This window comes from Eumetopias jubatus, unplaced genomic scaffold (assembly GCF_037043125.1).
Source record: "Eumetopias jubatus isolate StellerSeaLion01/CBP00866 unplaced genomic scaffold, mEumJub1_p1.0 scaffold_8, whole genome shotgun sequence".
Classification (NCBI taxonomy): Eukaryota; Metazoa; Chordata; class Mammalia; order Carnivora; family Otariidae; genus Eumetopias; species Eumetopias jubatus.
In genome coordinates, this window is record NW_028274814.1 from 124434629 (window position 1) to 124455142 (window position 20514).

At 43.5% G+C, this 20514-nt stretch overlaps 1 protein-coding gene across 1 annotated transcript in view; it reads right to left on the reverse strand.

Moving 5' to 3' along the window:
• The window catches only part of LOC114222966 (putative tetratricopeptide repeat protein 41), a 69049-nt gene extending 49260 nt beyond the window's left edge, over window positions 1-19789 (reverse strand). Inside the window, 5 exon segments of the mRNA XM_028121651.2 lie at window positions 330-771; window positions 3243-3403; window positions 12349-12571; window positions 15616-15797; window positions 18991-19789. Coding sequence (XP_027977452.2) covers window positions 330-771; window positions 3243-3403; window positions 12349-12571; window positions 15616-15797; window positions 18991-19789 — 1807 coding nt within the window.
• Between the last annotated feature and the right edge of the window lie 725 nt (window positions 19790-20514).

The following is a 20514-nucleotide window of genomic DNA, read 5'->3' on the forward strand; positions in this document are numbered from 1 at the left end:
ATACAGAGCATGCAGTTAAATTTGAAATTCAGATAAACAACAAATTGATTTTTAGTATAAGTATAGCTCATGCAATAATTTGGGATATACTTCTAATGGAAGTATTTATCTGTAATTCAACTAATTTTTAGTGTAAGTATGTCCCATGCAATAATTGAGGCATGCTTTTACTAAAAGATTATTTGTTCTTTATCTGAAATTACAATTTAACTGGGCATCCTGTATTTTCTCTGACAACCTTATCCTTAGACCCTCCTCCTCTGGGTCGTTCACCATACATCTTTCTCCCCATGGGCCCCAGCTGGTTGTCAATACTGGCCAAGGCCTACCTTCTCCTGAAGCCACTGTGTCTGAATTGGCCCTTTTTGGTATGCAAGTCCAGCTATAGTCTTCAATCCAGCGTTTCAGAATCAATTCCCAGAGCTCCTGAATAGAGACCACCTCTAAGTACTCCTTCAGACACTGATACTCATCTCGGTAGATTCTACATTCTCTCAGCTCATTTGCTAGGATTGTGAGTTTTAAAGGATTCAGGTTTGTTCTTTTCCTCAAAGTGTGTTTGCTCTGTCGGAGCGGGTCTTTGTTGGGAATGAAGAGATACTGTTGAAAGATGTTTAGTTTCACTTCTTCGTCTCCTACACTTGGGAGCTCCACTGTCCTCACGTCCGGGCGGGCACACAGCGACTTGTAGGCCAAGCTGGAGGAGACAGTGCTCATGATAAATTTGCAATGAGGAGGCAGTAAGCATGGCAGCCAAGAGAAATCTTTTGCCTGATGGAGAAAGTCAAAGACATTGGGAATCTTTAAAGACCTTAAAACTCCTTTGCTGATGGTTTTTAAACTTAAGAGTAGCTGGAATAGAGGGAGTAAGTACAGCGTAAAGGCTGGGGTTAAGGTTATTAACAGTAAGTTGGATAGCAAACAATATGGTGATTAAGAAAATACCCACTCTCACCCCACAGAACTGTATTTGACTGACTCATCCATCTGTTTTGAATTTGATAGTACAAACGCAACCTCTAAAAAGAGATTCCTACAAACAAGTAATCCGACAAATCGTAGGCTTCTGAAGAATGACCTACAGTGATGGCCAAAGGAAACCTAACAGTACAAACTGGACCATTTGATTGAAAAGGGGAACACTGTTTTACACTGAAGAATCGTTGCTTTATACCGCAATACTATCGTAAGTTAAATGGCTTTATTTTGGAATAAAATAAACACCTAATCAGATCTTTTTAGATTCCTTTAACAGCTTTTCCCACCCCTCGCCACTACCATAATAATAATAAGAGCAACTATCAAACACTGACCACTTACTCTGAGCCCGGCACTGTGTGGGATGTGTCTTCAGGTACTAACTGTATTAGTTAAAGATTTTTATTTTTTGTGTCTTCTGATAGTTTGCCAGCTCTCAGGGGCCTTACAGATCCAGGAGAAACTGCTCCTCCCAAGACAAGTTAATTCCTGGGGGTGATGGACAGCTTGCCTGGAACATCCCTGTCATGTGCAGACCAGCCAATCCAAGACCATGCCCCCCACCCGCCTTCTTATCTGCCTTTCACTCACCAACCCAATATTTCCCTGACCTACATCATCCCAGGGCCGGGGACCAGACAACCAGGGACAGTCCCTATGCCACAAAGCCTGCTGGAATTGTACAAACTAGCCAATCCTGAATGGTTTACTCTGCCTTTCCCATGGGAACCCCCATAAAGGCTTTGGCCTGGGCCTTCTCCTGGCTCCTGTCTTCCGCCTCCTGGCCACTGTGATACTCCCCCCGGGGCCCTGTATGACATGGTGTGTCTCCTTCTCTTGGGAAATATAAGTCATAATTTCTTCTTTCAATGGCACTGGCTTCTCCATGTTGTCAGTCAGTCATCCTCCTGTAAATCAAATCCCAGGTATAATTTTAATACACCAACTCATTGAGTCCTCCTAACAAACCTCTAGATAGGCAGAGGAGGAAACTGCAAAACAGAGGGGCTAAATGTTATATCTAATTCATTCTGATAGTACACAGCAGAGCTGGGGTTGAAACCAAGGGTCTGGCTCCCCAGGCAGGCTCCTAACCACTGCACTACACTGGGGCCGGTAACAACCTAGACAGTCCCTTCTCCTCCCACTCAGCTCTGCCTGGAGCCCTTCTTCCAGGGAGCCTTCCCCAAAGGCCAAGTCCCTTCATTAGAAGCTCTCACGACACTACATACTGATCCTTGGCAGCCCTTGTCACAGTTGCAATCTTATACTTATTTGTGTAATTGCATCATTAACATCTGCCATCCCCTGCTAGAACGAAAGCCCCATTTGTTTGCAGGGACCGTGTCAGACTCCGCTTACAGTGCTTTTCCCATACTGAGTGGTCAATAATTACTTGTTGAATTGATGGTGCCTGCTGTGTATTAAATTAAGAAGCAGATTACAAAATAATATGGTGTGTAATTTCATTGACATAAGCATCAATGAGTGTGTATAGACATCCATAGGAAAAAAGAAGGCTATACTCCAAAATGCTGAACAGTGGTGAGACTATGAGTATGCTCAACTTTCTGTGTTCTTGTTCTTTATCATATTCTCTATAAGAAACATAGATTACTTACATAATGTACAAGTCCATGTGTTTTTAAGTTTTAGAGAAAATGCTTCACAAAGTAATGACCGATACTAAGGTGTATTAGAGGTTCCATGGATCCAATATCATCTCCAACGGGATAAAAACTAAAGAGCAACCAATTTGGTATGTGCAAAATCAGTGTAGATGAGGCAGATCAAAATATACAACATAAAGAAAATACTAGGGGCCCAACAAATGCTTGATAAAAGTGTAAAATAGGGAGGCAGGGGGCAGAACCAGGCGGGAGTAAAGGCCACAGTTTCTAGAACCAGACTGCCCACATCTGAATTCTGAGTCTACCACCATCTTCAGATGTCCTATAAAGCCACCTAACATCTCCACACTCCATTCCCTCTATGTAAACAGGGACGATGATCACAGTCTCTCTTTCATAGGCTTCTTCTGAGACTTCTATCCGTTGATATTTCTAAAGTTCCTAGAAGGGTGCCTGACCCACAGTAAGTGCCACCACAGAAGTGTTTGTTCAAGGAAACGGAGAGCAGTAACCATAAGCAATGCTGGCTGCAGCTATAGATAATGCAATGGAAAAATGTTACGGACATTCTAAATTATGGGTTTTTTTTAATAAAATAGCAATAAAATAGGCATTATTTTTAAAAGAGATTACCTTCTGTCCTGAAATCCCATAAATGCCAATCAATTCTTCAATTCCATCCAGGACAAGTATACATGGCTTTAAACTGATGGAAGCAATGAAGACTTCCACAAGAAGTGAAAAGACCAACACATTTGAGTCTTCATCAAGAAGATCAGTGTCAAGCTGAGTACCTAGAGCACAGGAATTTGCTCAATTTAGGCGAAAATGTCTCCATCACCGCTAGAATATGTTAATGGGATGGGGAGGCGGAAGGGGCTGGGAACTGTGAGTGCCATTCACAGCTGTACAGCTGACATATATAGGTGTGTGTGTGATTAGCAGCCTAAAAATACTCAACCCAAAAGGGATGATGATATTTACCAGATGTCTCCTATACATTTTCAGGATTTTATATAAAAAATATTTTGTATGATCCAAAGCATTACTCTTGTTCTCCAAAATGCAAAAATAGACCATGTTACAAAGAGTTGGATGGGGAGGAAGAGAAGTCTACATGGTCTGTGAAGTTTCTGCAGCTCTGTAACGTCAGGGGGCACTTTAGGGGCCTCAGCCACCACCCCCAGGTGGTCCTCCCCCTGGTGCCTAGACTCTTCGCTCCTTGCCCACATTAAACCTGACATAACCAATCCTAAATTACTCTACCCACAATATTGGACCCCAGACCTTGAATTCTGGAAATTATCAGGGAGAATTAGGTAATGAACCAGCAAAGGGTACAGGATGTAATACGAGGACCACTTTCAAATTCTGGTCAAGTGACATTGTAGTAGCGACCCAAAATTGTAATCAGCTACCTAATACTCTTTTTTCTTTTAAGATTTATTCATTTATTTTAGAGAGAGAGAGAGAGAGAATGCATGTCCCGGGGATGGGGGGTGGGGGGGAACAGAGGGAGAGAGAGAGAATCTTGAGCAGGTTCCATTCCTAGCCTGGAGCCTGACACAGGGCTCGATCTCATGATCCTGAGATCACAACCTGAGCCAAAACCAAGAGTCTGACGCTCAACCAACTGAACCACCCAGGCGCCCCTCAACTACCTAATATTCTAAGGATATTTTACTATATACAACTTTGATCTTGCTTTTATTTTTCAAAGGCAACGTTTCCCATAGAAATTTAGGCATATTAGAATCTAGAAAACCAAGTTATGTAAAGAAGCTTTAATGGATTTGGTCTCTCAGATGCATTAAGATTCTCTTAGAAGCACTGAGAGTAATTATGTTTAACAACTACTTACTGGCTGCCTGTTATGTGCAAGGTGCTGTGCTAGCTGCCAAGAGGAGATAAAATAATCTATAAGATAAAGGAAGGGAAGTGAAAATGGGTTCTGTACACAAATAACCACGTTTGAAGGCAGAATATGAGTCTGAAGGTTACTGGAGTTTGATGCAGAACCATCATAATAAGGAAAAGTTTCGTGCAGAAGACATATGAGATGAGCCTTGGAGAATGCACAGGTAGAGATGAGGGCAAGGGTATATCAAGCAAGACAAGGCAGAGGTGAAGGTCTGGAGGAAGGAAAGTACATGAACATTCAAAAAACAGGAAGTTGATTAGAGCAGTGGGACTCAACAGGGGAGGCCTGGGGATTCTAGACGTCCTACAACATAGGACATTCACGCACAATGACGCTGTGTCCTGGGGTCTACCTGACTTTCAAGTGTTCTGTCAGTCACATAAGGGGGGGAACCTTACCAATTTACTTCACCTAGAAACCAACTCCATTTTCATGTAAACGCAAAGTAATTTGCACAGATTTAAAACACATAGAATTTTCTAGGAATACAACTATCAGATAAAGTGATGGAAGATTATATATTGCTTCATCTGAAATGATACCAAGATTTGTTCGCCACTTCAGAAAATCATAGCCCTGATAGGAATATTGCTCATAATGCTTGAACCTTGAATATAACACACCAGTGCCAGTCTGTGCTAACAGCTATCACTTCCATGGTCATTTTCCATAGAGAGGCAGGCACCTGCCTACTCCACTGTGACCTCCGCCAGAACCATGTCTGAGCGTTTACATATTGAAAAACATGTTATTTTATAATAAATTACTTTATCTTTCTCCTTTACATTGTAGTAGAGGGTAGTGTGTGTCTTCTTGTTATTGAGGTAGAAATTACATATAGTATTACATTAGTTTCAGGCATTCAACATAATGATTCGATATTTGTATACACTACAAAATGATCACCACCGTTAAGTCTAGTGACCACCCAGCACCACACAGATACAAAAACATTTTTTTCAGGGCGTCTGGCTGGCTCAGTCGTAGGGTATGTGACTCTTAATTTCAGGGTTGTGAGTTCAAACCCCATGTTGGGCATGGAGCCTACTTAAATTTTTTTTTAAAAAGAATTTAAAATAAATTTTTTTTCTTGTGATAAGAACTTTTAAGATGTACTCTTACCCACTTTCAAATACGCAGTACAGGATTATTAACTATACTCACCATGCTATACATAACATCACCGGGACTTACCTAACCTACAACTGGACATATTGATTTTTAAATATATTTTTGTATTAGCAAATGACCATAAAATTAATGACTTGAAGGTTATATATGAATGTGAGACATAAAGGAGGAGAAGGAATCAAAAAAGATAGGGGTACCTCTCTGGCTCAGTCAGGGGAGTGTGCAACTCTTGGTCTCAGGGTCATGAGTCCATACCCCACGTTGGGTGTAGAGATTACTTAAAAAAAAATAAAGTCTTAAAAAAAAAGATGGTTTGTGCTTGTGTCACACAATAAAAAATATTTTTCAAGAACCGGAAGAGAACAATTAATCTTGGTGCTTCATCCTTTCAGTTTTTTGTAAGTTTTTTTCCCCAAAATTTTTAACATATGGGTAATATCAAGACTTCAGGCCTTAAGTAACTGAAGTTTAGAGCAGGAGGATTCTGGAAATCATGTAGTCTAGTCCAAATCCTCATTTTGCAGGTAAGGAAACAGGCCTAGGAAGGTGGAGAAACTTGAACACACATCAGTGAGAGCTTTAAAAACACCGATTTGGCTAATAGTTTTCTTGCAAACAACATATCATCATTTAAAGGTTACTCCATTTGAGTTTTCAAGCTCTGTGGGTCATCACCAGTGTGTATGATTCACCAGCACTCATATGTGGAAGGCATGCACTGCTCACCTCTTGCATGAAGCTGGTACAGAGTCTAAGTAACAAAACGGAGGTGAATGAACCTCAGAAAATACACACAGCCTAACAATCATAAAGCATAATATCACTCAGAATAATCAGCAAAAAAATAATCCCAGACAAAAAAAAAGGAAAAAAAAAAACCTCAAGGAAGATACTTACAGATTGAGATCTATGTACACAAAGGAAAGCATTGGTTCAGTGTTTTTAAAATCCCATTTGGGGTAATTTAAATTATTTTTCCTCAAAATAATATTGAAGATAGAATTACTAGCAGTGGAAAATGATCCTAATGTCTCTTTATTCTGTTAGGGCCAAACTGTCTCTACTCAATGACAGTGGCCTATTGCCTAATTTAAATAGTAACATCTCAAGTGTTCAAAGACCCAGTCAGGATAGGTAAATTTATGGGGAGAGAAAAGAAGTCAGTTGATACCGTTTCAAAATACCTTGCAACGAAATGACTTAGTGATTGATTCTTTTCAGTTTTGGGCAGTGTTATCTCTTGCCATTCCATAAGGATTTATGGAGGAACTTCCGTATTAGTCAGGCCCTGTGTCAGGCACAGAGTGGAAAATGTCCAGTAAAATAGACATGGCTCAAGCACATGTTATTTTTGATATTGTTTATATGCGTGAGTATAATGTTTTTATTATTTTTAAGCTAAGTTTTTTTTCTTACTTGTTTGAAAAAATGAACTTCTCTGTGCCACAGTAAGAAAAAAAAAAAATAGACACGGCTCCTTGCACTCCCAGGACTATAAAGGGATATATAACACAAATAATGACAGGACCATGTATAAGTCATGGGGGACCAGGACAACAAGCTCACAGTCCTTGAAGGGAGACACCCACATAAACTAAAATACAATGGGACCGGGGCTATCCTTGCCACTTGACAGTTGGAGGTGAAGGAGAGAGGCACCCATCAGGCTCTCTCATTGAGAGGGTGCTCTTTATTATTTTTTTAAAGATTTTATTTTTAAGTACTCTCTACACCCAACATGGGGCTCAAACCCATGACCTCGAGATCAAGAATCACATGTTCCACCGGCTGAGCCAGCCAGGTGCCCCGAGAGGGTGCTCTTTAAAATAGGACTGGGGCGCCTGGGTGGCTCAGTTGTTAAGCGTCTGCCTTTGGCTCGGGTCATGATCCCAGGGTCCTGGGATTGAGTCCCACGTCTGGCTCCCTGCTCTGCGGGAAGCCTGCTTCTCCCTCTCCCACTCGCCCTGCTTGTGTTCCCTCTCTCGCTGTGTCTCTCTCTGTCAAATAAATAAATAAAAAATCTTAAAAAAAAAATTAGGGCTTAAGGGAGGAGAAGGATTTCAACTGACCTGAGAAAAGGGAGGGGCCTTCCAGTAGAAGGGAACGGAAGCGGACAGACAAGGAGGGACCAAAGTGACTAGCTGCTCCAGGGAGACCAAACCCATTGTGCAAAAGGCCAGAGACCCTGGTGAAGGCAGCCGGGCCTAGGGCACAAGGCTTGGCAAGCCCTGCCAAGAAGTCCCGTTAGTATTTCTGTTCATTCCACATCACTGATTTGAGGGCAGACTCGCCTGGGAGCTGATGCAACGAGAGGACCCCGATGGAAATCATTCAGAAGAGCAAAGTGTCCCTCTATTGGTTCAAGGAGGCAAGACAGGGCAGTAATGAGGACGAGGGGCCTGGAGCTCGGCAAAGACCTGGTCTGAAGCCCTGCTCTGCCCACACATAGCTGCGTGAGCCAGCCTCTCTGAGCCCGTCTCTTTATCTGGGGCGAGAATGCTGGATGCTGACAGCATTAAATAAGATGCTGATAAAGCCCTTAGCACAGAGCCCGGCACTCAGAAAGCCAGTTCAGTAAATGGAACTCATTGTTCTTCAGGCTGCCGCTGGGCTCTGGGGGTAACAGGGCGAGGATACAAGTAAATAAGAAAGTCAGTGGCTCTCTCCTGACCTTCTGTGAAGCGTGTCACAGAAAGAACATCACCAGCCTGCGAGGCAGGCAAGGGGCGTGGGAGTAGGGAGAGCGGACTCCAGCCCCTTCTTTTTTTTAAAGGTTGGAAGTCTATTTTTTTTTTTTTTTTGACAGATAGAGACACAGCGAGAAAGGGAACACAAGCAGGGGGAGAGGGAGAGGGGGAAGCAAGCTTCCCGCTAAGCAGGGAGCCCGATGCGGGGCCCTGGGATCATGACCTGAGCCGAAGGCAGATGCTTAATGACTGAGCCACCCAGGCGCCCTACTCCAGGCCCTTCTATCTGCAAGATCCCTCTCTCCAGGCAGGCAGGGGTGAGGCCAGAGGAGCAGAAATGTGAGCTGCACGGGGCGGGGGGGGGGGGGGGGGGGGGGCGTTCCGATGTCCCTTCTAGGGAGGGCGCCCTCGGGAGCTGTGGCTGTACCCCGCTGAGGGGGCCTCAGCCCCCAGAGAACGGCTCTGCAAAGAAGCCGAATGTGCTCCAAGCACTTGACCTCATGTGCTCCAAGCACTTGACCTCCGGGCCAGCTGTGTTCTCAGCAGCAGCTCCTCCTCTTCTGCCCACATCCACCTCACACAGGTGAAAGCCAGCTTCCTGGTTCCCGCGGCCAAGCTGAGTGCTGAGTGCGGTGCTTCCCCTCAGCCTCCTCCCGCTGTGGCTGCAAACTCTCCTGCATTGCCTGCCCCACCCCGCCGCCCCCCCCCGCCCCCGCCAGTCTAGCTAAGGAACAGAAGTTTCTTGTTTCCCTTAGCGGGCCCCCTCTCTCTGCCTCTTTCTCTAGCTCAGTGAGGAATAATAATAATAACCACAACAACAATCATACTAACAGCAACCGTGTGCCAGGGACTCTTTTAAGTCCTTCACCTGTAGTATCTCTTACTCCTCACACAGCTTTATGTACATACTGTCAGTCCCACCCCTACCTTGCAGATGAGAAATCGGGGCACACGTCGCTTAAGCAAACTGCCCAAGAGCACACAGCTAGTAAGTAGCAAGGCCAGGTTGGAAGATGCAGGTGGGCCAAGAGCAGAAGCCCAGCCCCTGCCCTTGGCCTCCTGTTGTTAATGAGGTGGGGGTATCCTTTGAGGGACACAAGGTGTCGCCTGAGTGTCTGCTATTCACAGGCTGTTCCTGAATTGATTCTACTTTGTCAACTTCAAGATCCGTTTGTTTTGAAGACAGCAGCTGTTTTTTCAGGAGCTTTCAGTACCTAAAACCACACTCATTAAAATCACAATTCGCTTTGGGAATAAAATCATAATTGGGCACGTTCGGTTGAGTTCGTCTCCTCAGTCTGGCCAGACTGAACCCCCTTGGGCTGTGGCTGAGCAGGATCAGTGGTTGTCTTCTAGAACCAGTCACACCTGCTGCTACTGATTTTGATTTTACCCACTGTACATGCCCTGAGAAATGCAACCGCAGAGAACTCATGCCCACGTGTTTACCCTATTTACTCACAGACACATGCACACACACGCACACATACACACTCACACAAAGGAGCTCAAATATCTGTCCCATCATATAGAGATAATACACATCCATCAAAACTCATTCTGAGCCCCACATACCCACTCAATACCCAAATGCACGCTTGGCTACAAGCCCCACGGGAGAAGGGACGAGTTCCCAAAAGCAGGTGGGGTCAGACACGCAAATACACAGCAGACACCCATTAATAATAATAGCTGCTATTTATCAGTGCTTACTCTATGCCAAGCACTGTGCTAAATGTCTTTATTTCTTATACTTTACCTTAGTTAATCTTCTCAACTACCTAAAAGACATTTCTTTTATTACCCACATTTTACAAACTGGGAACATGGAACCACAGAGAGTTAAAATAACTCACCGAAGCTCACACGGCTAATAAGTAGCAGTCGGGCTCCCCAACCTCCTAGAACAGAGGGAGATCCCCCACAATTGTTAACATTCCCCATAGACACCTTGTATCTTAACTCTCTCTCATCCAAAGCAGAACTCTTTTGATTCCCCTCAAAACCTGCGGTCCCCACCCGCTATCCCCATATTGAGACAATGCCCCATCTCAGTACACAGCCCTCACCATCTGTCTAGCTTCCCAAAGCTGTCCTCAACTCCTCCTGTCCTTTAAGCGCCACATGCAATTCCTCAGGAGACTCTCAGTCCAGTGAAAGCCCTCCACCTCCTCTGTTCCCGCCCTCCCCAAGCCCCCGTCATCGCTTGCTTGGACCACTGCAGTAGCCTCTAACAAGCCTCCATACTTGCTCCCCTACATCCATTTTCCATACATCAGACTGACTTTATTTAATCTTTTCAAGATATCAATCATATCTAGTATCATTCCCCTGGTTAAGACCCCCCACTGGCCTCCCACTGTACTCAGCAGAATCTGACCTAACATTCTGTGCAACAAAGCCCAGACCCGAAGTGCCCTGGCCTTCACCTCCTGCCAGCCACACTGGCCTGCTTTCCTTTCTAACTCACCTTTGTTTCTGGCTTAGGACTTGTATTACCTTAACTGTTCTCTCCTCCTGGAACGTTCTAATCTCCACATGGCTAGCTCCTCCTTGTCCATGAGATGTTCCCAGAATATAGCAGAGATAGCTATTTGTCCTGCAAAAGTCCACACTTCCTCTTCCGGGGTGGGGTTAGCTTTCTGTCCCCACTTGACTCCCAGTGTGGCCATGTGGGCCCATGGCGGCCAAGTTCCTGCCAAAAGAATGGCAGGGGAAGTGATCTGGATTGCTGCCAGGCTATGGTGTTAAAGGAACGGGTGTGCCTTTTTCCTCTTCCACTAGCCAAAGGCAGAGGACTCTGAGGCTCTAGGGGATGACACAGTCTCAAACACAGCCTCGTTTACAGGGAAAAGGCCTGTGTCCCTAAATCATCACATGGAAGAAAGCCACTTGTTACCTAACTTAAGAACCCCTTACTGGATTGTTCCATGAGTGAGAAACAGACTTCATTCAAGAAGCCACTGAAATGGGACTTAGTTGTCACCACAGCTAGAGTTATTCTAAGACAGAGACGCAGCCCTGGACCACTTAACCTAACTAGCACCCTGTCACCTTATCACATCACTCTGCATGGCGTTTATCACTATTTGTTGCTTATTTGTTATCTGCCTTTCTCAACTAGAACATCGTTATCTGTGGGAGCCATGACCTTATTTTCCTGAGGCGGACATCCCCAGAACCCAGGGAAGTGTCTGGCACAGAATAAGCAACCAATAAATACTCAGCAATGGGTGACTGAATGAGCACGTGAGTAAATGAACATGCTCAAGAAACAGTTACGGAGTCCAATAGGAGGAGCAATAGTTGGGAGGCACATCCTGCCATGGAGGCCTTGCACTTGTCTCCCTTGACTGGAATGTTATCCCTGAGATACCTGCTTGGCGCCCTCCTTCAGGTATGTATTCAAAGGTCCCTTTCTCAGGGAGGCTTCCCCAGGCCACCCTTTTCAAGTCCTAACTGTTCTGACACACACCACACACTACCTCCCTTCTGGTTCTGTTTTATTTTTCTTCATAGAACTTACCATCCAACCTTCTGTATTGTTTTTAGTTGGTGAACTCTTTGTCTCACTCACCCCAATAACATAAAAACACCATGAGGGTAAGGACTTTTTTGTTCACTCTTGCATCCCTACTGCCTAGTGCCCTGGCATATAAAGGTATTCAATTAATATTTGGTGAAGGAAGGAAGTACGAAAAGAAAGAAGGAGGGATCGAGTCCCGCATCGGGCTCCCTGCTCAGCGGGGAGTCTGCTCCTCCCTCTGACCCTCTTCCCTCTCGTGCTCTCTGTCTCTCACTCTCCCTCTCTCAAATAAATAAATAAAATCTTAAAAAAAAAAAAAAGAAAAGAAAGAAGGAAATTGAGCTCTGGGAGGGGAAGAGGTGGGAGACAATACAGGGTTTATACCAGAACAAGAGGAAATCAGCTGTAGGAACAGCAGACAGAATATCTAATCTCTAACAAAATTCTCCAAAGTTAAAGGCTTGATTCCAGTACCATAGTTTTTGTACTGTAATTCTGTGATGAAGTAATGTATCACGGACATGATGTCACTGCTTTCACAAGTGCTGCCCACAAAATGAGGGATCATCAACATGCTGGGGTATTTCTTTTTGAAATAATTCACCCAGTTGGCGATCAGGGTAGACTTCCCACAACCACGTTCTCCAGACAAGAGCAAAATAGACTTGTAAACTGGAAGAGGATTTATTCTGAAAAAAATAAAGGGGTAAAATGTAGTCAAGAATATTTACAAAGGAAGGGAGGGAGGGAGGAAGGGAGAAAAAATTGTCCTGCATCTCTCTCTAAGAGATATGAAATTCTAGTCTCAACTTTGGCCTCACTTGGCTCCAAGTAAGTTATTTGCCCTCTGGGCTTTAGCTCTGTCCTATGTAAAATTAGAACAGAGATGGTAACCTTAGAAGGCCCTTCCAGCTACACAGATGCTAGGATTGTCCAATATTAACCTGGGGTTCATCAAGGGCGCAACTTGCCCAAAGGCCCAGGGAGGGAGACTCCACAGCAATCCACCGCCCTTGTATCTGCCCTGCTTCCAAAACTTCCTGAGGTCATAGCCACCATCGCCAGACTGGCCCTCCATATAACATCATATCAGGAGAGAATAAAAAATAGAAGCATTCATATGCCAGGGATTCCCATTAATCCTGACTCCCACGACATTGGAAATTACCACAACTATTAGTAACTCACTAAGACGTAGCCTGCTCCTCTACCAGAGTGTTGCGGCCCGTAGTGCTGCAGAAATGTGATTTCTCTGAACTGGCATGAACACAGTATAACCTGTCCCGTTGCTTAACTTTTGTGGTGAAGAACTTCCAGATATGCAGAGGATTCCCAGGTCCACTGGTATCACTACAGACAGACTCCAACCCTGTTCCTCACACATTTGTGATTTAATAAATATGTGCCTCGTGATTTTTTTATGGATGGAAGTTCCACGGAGGCAGTTACCAGGCTTACCTTACCCATTATTAGCTTGTGACTGGCACAGTAACTGATTATAAATTGTTGAATGAGTGAATGAAATCAAATAAATAAGCCTGACATTCGGGTTCAGCAAAGGAAGATCAGTCTGAAGATCTCTTTTGGTCTCTCCTCAGCCAAGCAGCCAGAGTGAGCTTGTCAAAATACATGACATATGTCACTGCTCTGTGGTAAAAGTAGTAAAAAGCCCAAGTCCTTACAATGACCTGTGATACTAGACAAGACCCACACCCTCCCCCCATCCATTACATGTCCACCTTCATTCCCTACCGCCCTCCCTACAGCCCTGACTTCCTTCCAGCTGCCTGGCCTCCCTGCCATTCCTCCAGCCTCGGGACCTCTGTGCTTGCTGTTCCCTCTGTCTGGAATGCTTGTCCAATCCATATTTGCATAGCTTACTCCCTCACCTGCTTCCAGCAGTTAGCCAAATGCTACCTTCTACCAGATAGCCTATTCCCTTTCAAGATTTTATATTTTGCTCCATAGCACTAAAGGCATTGAACCCATTATATGTTTTCCATATTTGCCATGTTTGTTGCCTAGCTCCATAATGTAAGCTCTGTGGAGGCAGGGGGTTTTGTCTCTTTGTTCACTGCTACATTCCCTGTGTCTAGAACACTCCTTGGCACTTAGCAGGTAAAACCAACGAAGGAAAAATACAAATATAATACATCCACATAATTAGGCTAGGGTCTGAATGATTTCTTCTTAAGAACAAATAGAAAATGAAAACATTGCAAAGCAATCTGTGCTTATTGTTCTAGATGGTCAGCTGTTAAGACGATGTTTTGAAACTTCAAAAGAACACCCCTTTCTGTTACCTATACATGTGATTCAGGAACTTACAGTACAAAGTATTGTTTCCAAATGGCAAAGTCCTGTTTCCACACAGCTAATTTCAAAGGACTTGTTTCATTATTATACTTAATTGGGCACATTTGGACTTGCCTCATTGCAATAAAAATCATCAAATTTCTCATCTACTCTGAAATACTCAAAATTGTAACCTACATGAGATATAATTCACATACCAAAATCTCACCATTTTACAGTGTACAACTCAGTGGTTTTCACTGTACTCCATGGTTATACAAATACCACCACTAATTCCAAACCAATTTCAGCACCCCCGAAAGAAACTCCAGACCCACCAGGAGCCATTTCCTGTTTCTCCTCCTCTCGCATACCCTGGCAGCCACTAACCTACTTTCTGTCTCTATGGATTTGCCTATTGAAACCTAAGATTTTTTTTTAACACATGACCTATATATTCCAACCCCTGTTAAGTTTTAAAAGCCTTGCCTGAGCTCCATGTTGTAGTAACCAAATAACTCGTCTTCCTCTTGGCACGAGTTCCTGGAACCACAAACATGTTGGTAGCTCTACACCTCAGTGGGCAGAGGTGGTGGAGATGGTGGAGGGAGAGGGGCTGAGCCATCCCAGCTGCTGTGGTGGGTTTCTTTCAAAATACAAAACTCACAAAATAAAGGAGATCTGTTGTAAGAAGAGGAGGAGGAGGGGGAAGATGGAAGAAAGGAAACGATCTCAAGAATCTCCCTATTTCTTCGGACGAGACAGAGAGGGACACTGAAGACAACCCACATCCTACCTCACGCCCCAGCCTTTTCCTGCCTGGAGGTGATGAACAGAGTATGCCACCGTGCCAGGTGGGGAGAGATATAGGGGTTTTGATGTGGAGGACACTGGATAAAACAATGAGTGCATACGTTGGGTAAGATAATTCAGTTCCATACACAAACACAAATAATAATGTGGCCCAGAGTAGGCATTCAATGAGCGTTAGCTAAATATCTTAATGTAATTAATAATGAGCTGATGATGTATGTGGAAGCTCTTTGTAAAATATACAACACTGTACAGATGCATCATTTATTTTTCCTGATCTAATTTCTTCTCCTTCAGGTCATTCCATCATTGTCGGGAATTACTTAGACCAACTGAGATCAGGGGTGGGCGGTGGGGGGGGGGGGGGCAAGCTCTGCCCTCCAGAGTTTATAATCTCCTTGAGGAGACTGAAAGAAAGGAAGTGAAATAGCCAGGAAAACTTTGCAAATGCAGAGTGATATCTAATAAGGAAATTCTAAACCAAGGGTGGCTTTTCAGAGGCCTCTCTTGCAGGAAAGGATGGCGTAGAAAAGGGGAGGTGGGGGAAGACAGTTGAAATTTGAGGGATCATATTCACTCAAGACAGACTGTTTTGCTCAAGCCTAAAAAGGCTGGAGATTTCTTGATATCTTACCTGAGAAGAGCATCTAAACTGGAACCTGCTGTGGCACTGTTAAAATCAAATCCCACATCCTTTAAAGCAAATCTTTCCAAGATTTCGAAGGTTCTATTTGATTCCTTGGAAATAACAAACACTTGCTTGCACTTCTCAGCAAACTCTTCATGATAGAAACGTTCAAAGTTGTGCTTAGAGTCTTTATAGACAAAAAAAATAAGTTTTAGTCCCTTAGATTTATTTCACATTTTCCATTACATATGGTTATTATAAATGCCCAGGAAGGTCTCTCCCCCTCTGTATCCGTATCACCTTCTTTTAATGTTGGCACCATATTTCACAGCCCATTACGTATTCTAATGAAAGCAGACAATAGCCAAGTAATTTAATCTTCCTAAGGCTATTTGTATATGAAATCCTACTTAGGATTCTAAGTTATTCCTTGACCTCAGAATAACAAGGGCAAAGAAAAAAATCAAAAACTGGATTTGCTACATACATCCCCTCATCTTTTTTAGATTGTTATCTAAGTATCTAAGTATACTTAATTCAATCTTATGGCAAATGTATATATGTCTATCCATGGCAGGGGTTGGGAGAACGGGGTGTATTTTTGGACAAGATGCCCTAATACAATGACAACCATGGGTACAGATGTAATTCTGCCATTGGGCAAGTCCCTTAAACTCTCTGGTAAAATAAGGGGCAGGGCTAGATGCTCGGATCTCTGAGGGATTCCTTCTAGTTTCAATTTACTGTAATTCTAAACTCATAGTTTAATTAAAGTCAAGGTGTTCTGGACTGCCAAAATGCCCTTCTGTCTCTGAAGACACTTATATCCCCCAAGGTTTTGTTTTTGCTTTTAATGGAGGGAGGCTGTTATGCAAGAAAATGAACGCTAGGTAGGTTAACCTGGTAGGTTCCCAAGATACTCACCTTGTGCCTCCACAGTTAACTGGGTTGCCCTCTGGTTCTGGTTAAAGCCAAATAGATCTGGAAGACCTACAGTCTGGCCAAAGTCAGCTTCAAATTTCAAGATCTTAGACAGAATTGGGAATGATCCCACCGTTGCCTGGGTCTCTTGAGGTAAACCTGAACCTCACCCACTAAACTCAAGTATCTTCAAGGACCTCAGAAGTGTTTCTAAGTGTTAAAAGCATGAACCAATAGCTCTACATTGCCTTACAATAACCACCGGCTTCCCAAACGGCCTTTTGTTACCCGTGTCCCAACCCCATCAGATTTTGGAACTACCTAGGTGATTAAAGGGTAGCAAAAATACAGAAAAAAAATAATATAGCACTTCCAAAGCCTAATTCTGTAACTTCTAATTCACACATTTAGTCCATATATTATACATTCAAAACTGAAGTCTAAAGCAACCCAATTTTTCAATAACTAAAATCAAAGGCGAAGGAGAATAGATGGAGAAATATCCTGGCTCTAACCCAAATGCACAGAGAGACTTGATTCTTGAGCACATTGGGAAATATTAATCTGTTAATGCAGGTCAGGTTGAGATTAGTCAAAGAAAATCACCATTAACCATATTTCAAGCTTTAGCCAAATGCATATATTCTTCCAGGACTCATCTGTTGCTATTCGTTCTTATCAGCTATTTACTCTGTGCCTAATATGCGTCAGGCACTCTTTTTAGCTATTTTACACACATTATTACTCTCAAGGCGGTTAATGTTAACTCATTATGTAGAAGAAGAAACTAAGGCTTACCAATATTGTCATTTGCTCAAAGTCACACACAGCTAGGAACTGAAAAACCTGAGATCGTGTGTGTCCTTATACATTCTAAAACTCCAAGCTTATAGTAAATATTCAGGCTATTTTTTGACACTCAACCACTCACCCTACCCTAGTTTCTGTAACAGCCCCAGGTTACCATCCGGTATCCCACCCGTCCCAACTCTCAGTTCATGTTATTCCAGTGGGTCTGACGCCACCTCCAGCTCGAGGGGGCATATGACCCAGGATGAGCTAATCAGAGCATCACCTGGCACCAGTGATTAAGTCAGATACAAGCATATGGTCCCAGTCAGGCTAATCAGAGACAGAAAGACTCAATGCTAGGACTTTGAGCTACTTCTGCTGGACTTGAACGTGGAGCTACTACAGCCATCTTCCTTCCACGAGGGAGGAGCCACCGATTTGAGGCAATATCAGGACAGCAGAGCCATGCTGAGAAATAGTAAGAAACCAGGGCAGGTAATATCTTTTGAGCCACTGGTAGAAGCCTGAGCTGAACCAGACCTAATCCTAGGCTTTAAAGTTATATAAGCTAATAAATTCCCTTTTTGTTAAAGCCAATTTGAGTCACCTGCAATCCAAAGAGTTATGATTGACACAATATTCTTTTCTAGGACACCAGAAGGATTTGGCTTGTAGGCAGAGTTGATCAGCACCAGTGGGATTTCACCACTCGCCTCCCTCCCCACCAACACTGCATTCAAATGAGTGTAGGTGAGACAACTCTGTCTGTTCAATTTGCTGCAGATCCACCTGCTCCCTATCATAAGGACTACTGCCTGCCTGGCCCCTGAAAGCATTTGGGAATGCACCACCTGCCGTCACTTTGCAATCTCACATTAACTGGGCCCTTACAACAGTAATTCATAAGCTTTTTTGGGTCATTGAACCTTTTGAGAATCTGATCAAAGATACAGGCCATCTTCTTACCCCCCACAACACACATATGCATGTAAACATACTATTTTTATATAGTTTTAAGGGCATCACGGACCCCTCCCGAAGTCTGTCTTTGAAAACTCTCTGCCATACTCTAATATTGCTCTGCCATTTCTTTCTATGTGTCTACAAGATACTACTTTCAAAAATAAATGTAATCACTTAATTTAGAGGCAGAATGGCAAGCTGTGCTTCTCAGACTTTATGTGTATGCAACCCACCTGGTCATCTTATTAAAATGTAAACTCTTATTCAGTAGATCTGGAAAACTTCTCTAACAAGCTCCTAGGTAATGCTGAGGCTGCCAGTCCACGGATTACTGAGTAGTAAGGGTGAATGATGTTTAGCAATATCCCTGACCTCCACCCATTAAGATGCCAGGAGCACTCCCCCCAACTCTGACACCAAAATGACTTCAGACGAGGCCAAATGTCCCATTGGAGGACTGCCAGATATTTGAGGTCTTCTCCGAGCTCCTGGACTTCCTAAATAATCTTCCATGACCCTTTACTTGCTCTTATTTCCAGTTTCAAAAATCTTCAAGTGGAGAAATGCATGTTACAGAAATATGGTAACAATTTTAAATGCTTAGGGAGTATTTTCAATCATTTCAAGTCCTCTTACAATGAAGACATGCAAAACATATTAACTTTATGTTGATAATAGACTTAGCTATCTCCATGGTTACTCACCCATATTTTCAATCATTAAAGTGCCTGGGTAAAGTTGTTCTATCACAATTGACCAGTCCTTGAAAACCAGCTCACCCAACTCGTGGAGATCTTTATAAAATCGGACAGGGAGTCCTTTGCTAATAATCTTGGCCTTAAGTTTTCCAATCCTTAATTTTTCTTCATCATTCAGAGAGCCTGAGGACAGCCTCTCTTTTTCCTCATCTAAAGTCTTCAGCAGCGTGGTTCCGGTCCTAAAGTAAAAATACTGAAACTGAGACTCATTCAGAAATGCTGCTTGGATGATCTCAAACTCCGTCAAACTGTAGTTGGGACTCTCCAGGACCCAAGGATAACCATTTTTTGCAGCAACATAGAGATTCTGCTCTACTGTGGATAAACTTGACAAGTCAGTTGCTTTGGAGAACAGTAAAGGCACGTGGTCAGGGAGAAAGTCCCCGTATGTCTGACCCAGCATGCAGATGAAAAAGGGAAAGCAGGTGTTCACATAGTCGAGACAGAGCTTCAGATACTGGGAGTGGAGACAAGAATGCTGTCTAAACAGGTTGAAGGATAAGGGTGGCGGGGCCATCAACGCTGGCCACCTCAGGTCTACAGCTTTGAAATATGTGCCCCGGGAATTGCAGAGTTCATTGAGCTGAGGAAAGATGTAGTTTGCCAAAAAGTCTCTCTCTTCTTGAAAGTCATTCAGAGTTGAGCAGATGTAAGGCTGAATGGGTTTCTGGAACTTTAAAACAAATTGGGCATACCTGTCTACATTTGCCTTCTGGCTTATTTCACTTTGCTCAGGGGATGACATCGTGCTTAAAATATAACCATTTTCATCCTGGCATAGCTGCTGACATCCGCTGCTTCTAAAACTTCCTCCTAATTATGTTAGCTACAAACACTCTGAGAACTTTCCCCAAAATGGTTTCTTTCTTATTGACCTGTGAAGGGGAGAGGTGCCAACCAACGGACAGATCAGAGTTGAAAATCTAGTTTAAGACTGAAAAAGAAAAAAAAACATTCATTTTAGGATTAAAGGAAGTTCCCATTTCTCCTTGTCTCCCTCAAAGCTTTTGCTGAGATGCTGAGAACCATGAGGTGAGCAAGTACTGGACACAGGGCTCTCCCCCTTTCCCCCACCTACCATTCCACCTTCCCAGTATTCCTTCCACCCACTGCTACTTCTGCTCCCTATAAATTTGGAAATCATGCAAGGGGACTTCCTGAGAGTGTGAAAAGAAAGACAAACCCAGAGAAGGATCCTCATCTGTCTAGGAGCAGAATCAGCCAAGACCCATGACCAAGACCAGAAGGAAGAATGAACAGGTATGAAGTTGAGGTCAGGATTAGAAGAAGATATCAAAGTATCACAAGGCCCAAGACCAGTAATGCACCTGGCATCTGAGAGACACAAGGAAGTTGGGATCAAAGACCTTCACAGAGTTCTGTGATTTTTTTTTAATCTAAAGTTGAGCAGACTCATACAAATTCCACCCACCTACATGAGCTAGGAATTCAAATCCACTAAGCTAATGA